At 16.2% G+C, this 4,256-nt stretch overlaps 2 protein-coding genes across 2 annotated transcripts in view; one reads left to right on the top strand and one right to left on the bottom strand.

Annotated features, from left to right (window-relative positions):
• Positions 1–521, bottom strand: part of PRSY57_1141800 (translation initiation factor eIF-1A, putative) — a gene marked incomplete at both ends in the record, with an annotated part of 1,115 nt that extends 594 nt beyond the window's left edge. Inside the window, 2 exons of the mRNA XM_020114995.1 lie at positions 169–252; positions 506–521. Of these exons, the coding sequence (XP_019970364.1) occupies positions 169–252; positions 506–521 (100 nt within the window). The remainder of the gene's footprint in view (positions 1–168; positions 253–505) is intronic.
• Positions 522–2,751: 2,230 nt separating this feature from the next.
• PRSY57_1141700 (DNA-directed RNA polymerase I, putative) lies at positions 2,752–3,753 on the top strand (the record flags this gene model as incomplete). Its single annotated transcript, XM_012908376.1, has 1 exon — positions 2,752–3,753. The coding sequence occupies one exon, from the start codon at positions 2,752–2,754 to the stop codon at positions 3,751–3,753; it is 1,002 nt and encodes a 333-aa protein (XP_012763830.1).
• Positions 3,754–4,256: the final 503 nt, after the last annotated feature.

Raw genomic sequence — 4,256 nt, 5'->3', positions numbered from 1 at the left:
TTTTTTTTTTTTTTTTTTTTTCATTAAGACACCATAATACACACAATTATAGATACATACATACATACATACATATATATATATATATATATATATATATATATATATATGTAATGTGTTTGTTTATATAAGTATCATTTATTTTTCTAATACAAATTTATATATAACCTTGATCTTCCTCCTTGTATAATAATTCTCTTTTTTCTCCTTCGTTATCATTCTTTCCTCTCCTTCTGTTTTTACCTCCCTTTCCTAAAATGAATAATTTAAAGATATATTTCAAAACATAATATATCAAATAATTTCGTATATATATTTAAAAAATAATTGTTTATTTTGAAATGTATGATAATAAGAAATTATATCATAGAATATAAATAAATAAATATAATATATATATATATATATTATGCATACATGTATACAAACATATGCATATATATTCCAGGACAAAACTGTTTAAATAAAAAATATATTCATGTAATGTCTTGCTTCGTCTTATTACCTTTATTCTTTGGCATTTTTTAATTGAATAGAAATATATAATTTATAAAATATATTTATAAACAAATATAAATTTTGTGAATTCTTTGAAAATATATATATTCTAAATATCTCTTTAATTTGTCCTTATAAATACATAAATAAATATATATATATATATATTTATATATATATATAATATTTATGTTATATTACAAAGTAGCACTTTTATTTTTTTTGTGTTTTTTTTTATATGTGGGGTCACATTTATATTGAAAATATTAAAATAAATAATGTGGAGACTTAATTAATATTTTAATGTTTACATATACATATATATTTTTTATTTTATTCAGATAATAAAAAATGTGTCAATTAAAAAGATAACAAACTTATTCTTAATTTAAATAAAAAAAAAAAAAAAAAAGAAGAAAAAAAAAGTGTATATTCTTCTATATATTGTTACAAAAATGATAAAGCTATATAAATAAATTAATTATCATTTCTTCTTTCTTTATTATTATATTATATATATATATATATATATATATATATATATATTGTTTTTTTCTAAAATATTGAAAAAATAAAATTGATAACACGTATATTTATTTTTTTTTTTTTTGCATTAAAAATTATATTATATTATATATGTAAAGCAAATTATATCATAAATAATAACACATATATATAATATAATATATATTGATATTATGTATTTATGAAAATATGAATAGTAACAATTAATATATAAACATAAATAACTGTTTTCTTTTTGTTCTTTTTTTTTTACTAATATATAACATTTTATTAAAAAAAGGTATTATATATATATTATAATCAATAATAAATATGTAAAATAATTAATTACATTTCATAAAAAAGTAAGGGTGAAAATAAAAATATAATAAACATATATTACTATAATATATTATATATATATATATATATATATATATATGTATTTATAATGATATATATATATATTTTTTATTTTACATATATAATATGAAATCATATGAATTGAATAAAGGTAATATTATTTATATTATATTAAGAATCTCATAGATATTGAAATGCTTACATAAAAACGGATTACATAGAAATATATATATTATATATATATATTATAAAATTATCCATTAAAAAAAAAAATGAGGTAAAAAGAATAAAAAAAAAAAGAAAAAAAAAGAAAAAAAAAGAAAAAGAAAAAGAAATTTATGTTAATAAAAAATATAGTATATATAGTAAGTATATATGCGTATATAATAACATTATATATTAATATTATAAATATATTTATGTTATGTATAATTTTTATTTATATAATATTGGTAAGGCTATTTATTATATATATATATATATATTTAATGAAATATTATATATTTTAATTTTTCTAAATATTTTCAAGGGGAAAAAAAAAAATAAAAATTCTATTGTAATGATAATATTATATTATATATATATATATATGATATGTTACAAAACAATGTAAGGTTCAATTATTTTATTTACGAAAATTATATAAAAAAAAGAAAAAAAAAAAATTTCATGTTATTTTAATTTATTTATGTATTCTTATATTTTTGAAAATTTTGTTTATTTTGATTAAATATAATATTATATATAACGACATATAAATTAAAGAATTATATAACAATTATTATATATGTTATATTATATATATATATATATATATATATATATATAATACCACTTTATAAAATACATTTATGTAGAATCAAGAATTAAAAAATATATATATATTATTAATTATTTTTATATATTTCTTTTTCTTTATTTTTTATTTTCGACTTTTCCTTTTGATGTTTTTGGTGGCTTGCAAAATGGAACTTTTCATAAGCCATCATCTATAAAGTATATTATAATTCGGAAAAAAAAAAAAAAAAAAAAAAAAAAATGAAATATAGTTAAATATAAGTAAAATTGTTTAAAAAATGGATTTATTTTAAATAAAAATAAATAAATAAATTAATATATATATATATATATATATATATATAAGCACATATTATATATAAATTTAATATTAGCCAATTTCTTATGTAGATAATTAAAAATTGCACATATATATGTATATATTAATATATCCTTATTAATATATATATATATATATATATTACTTTTATTTATTTATTTATTTTTTTAATTTTTTTTTTCTTTTATATATATTTATATATATGCAACGCTGTATATATAACATTTGTATTATTATAACATGAATAATGAATAAAATTTTGTAGAGATATGGAAAATGTAAAATATCGCGACAATTTTGTTCAGCTTGGAGAAGAGGGTCCAAGGAATGCTACGACTACGAATTTTTATGGTAGTTATTATTTATTAGATAAGGAGAATTACTTTGATATAAGAAGATTTGAAGAGAATTTAGAAATGAATGTAATAAAGAATGAAGAGAATATATTAATAATAGAAATAAAGAATATGAATGTTTCGATAGCAAACGCTTTAAGAAGAATCATGTTATCAGAAGTACCTACGATAGCCATTGAAAAAGTTAATATGTATCAGAATACAGGAATTATAGCTGATGAAATATTATGCCATCGTTTAGGATTAATACCTTTTAAATTCGATGCAGATTTAATTAATTATAAAGAAGAAAATGAAAAATATAATCATTTAAATTGTTTTTGTTTTAAATTACATGTAAAATTTAGTAGTAAAAGAACAGGTAATGATAATTATCAATCTATTTATTCAAAAGATTTAAAATGGTGTCCTATAAATGAACAACAAAGAATAAAATTCGAGAAAAACCCACCAAGAGTTGTAGACGAAAATATATTAATTACAAAAATTAGTAGCGGACAAGAAATTGAATTAATCTGCTTTTTAGAAAAAGGTATTGGTAAAACACATGCAAAATGGTCACCTGTTTGTACAGCTGTTTATAAAATGTATCCACATTTTTCATTTAATACTAATGAACAGTTATCATATGAAGAAAAAAAAGATCTAGTTAATATATGTCCGCAAAAAGTCTTCGATATTGAAGATAGTCAACAAATTATTGTAAAAAATCCTCTGAATTGTTCTACTTGTAGAGTATGTATTGAAAAATATCCTAAAAAAGTTTCATTCCAAAAGGAAAAAAACCATTTCATATTTACAATTGAATCTACAGGATGTTTCTCAGCGGCAGATATTTTTAAAAAAGCTCTATTCATCCTAAGGCAAAAAGTAATAAATGTAAAAGAAGCCCTGGACGAGCAATTATGTCCTTAGAAAAAAAAAAAAAAAAAAAAAAAAAATATAAATTAAAGAAAAAAAAAAAATTAAAAAATTAAAAATTAAAAAATTAAAAATTAAAAAATTAAAAAATAAAAAAAAGCATGTAAAAATAGGAGATAGGATTTATTATGACTATATTAACTTATATGGCATAATATATAAATTATATACAATGTACTTCTTTCCCCTTTTTATTTTTTATTATTATTTTTTTTAAGTATCCATAAAAATTATATATTTTAAGTTGTTACGTTTGACTATATTATTTATTGTGTCACATTTTATTACCTGTCCACTAAGGTATGATTAATTACACACATAAATATATATACAACATATATTATATATATATATATATATATATATATATATATATATATATATAATTAATATAATTTATCAATACATTTGCTTATAATTAAAAATTTTTTTTTTTTTTTTTTTTAATAAACCTTTTATCATTATTTGTAATAATTCTTTAAAACCATTCTTAAAAA

Source organism: Plasmodium reichenowi, chromosome 11, assembly GCF_001601855.1.
Source record: "Plasmodium reichenowi strain SY57 chromosome 11, whole genome shotgun sequence".
NCBI classification, from domain to species: domain Eukaryota; phylum Apicomplexa; class Aconoidasida; order Haemosporida; family Plasmodiidae; genus Plasmodium; species Plasmodium reichenowi.
The sequence above is the reverse complement of the archived record's forward strand: the minus strand, read 5'-3'. Positions and strand labels throughout refer to the sequence as shown.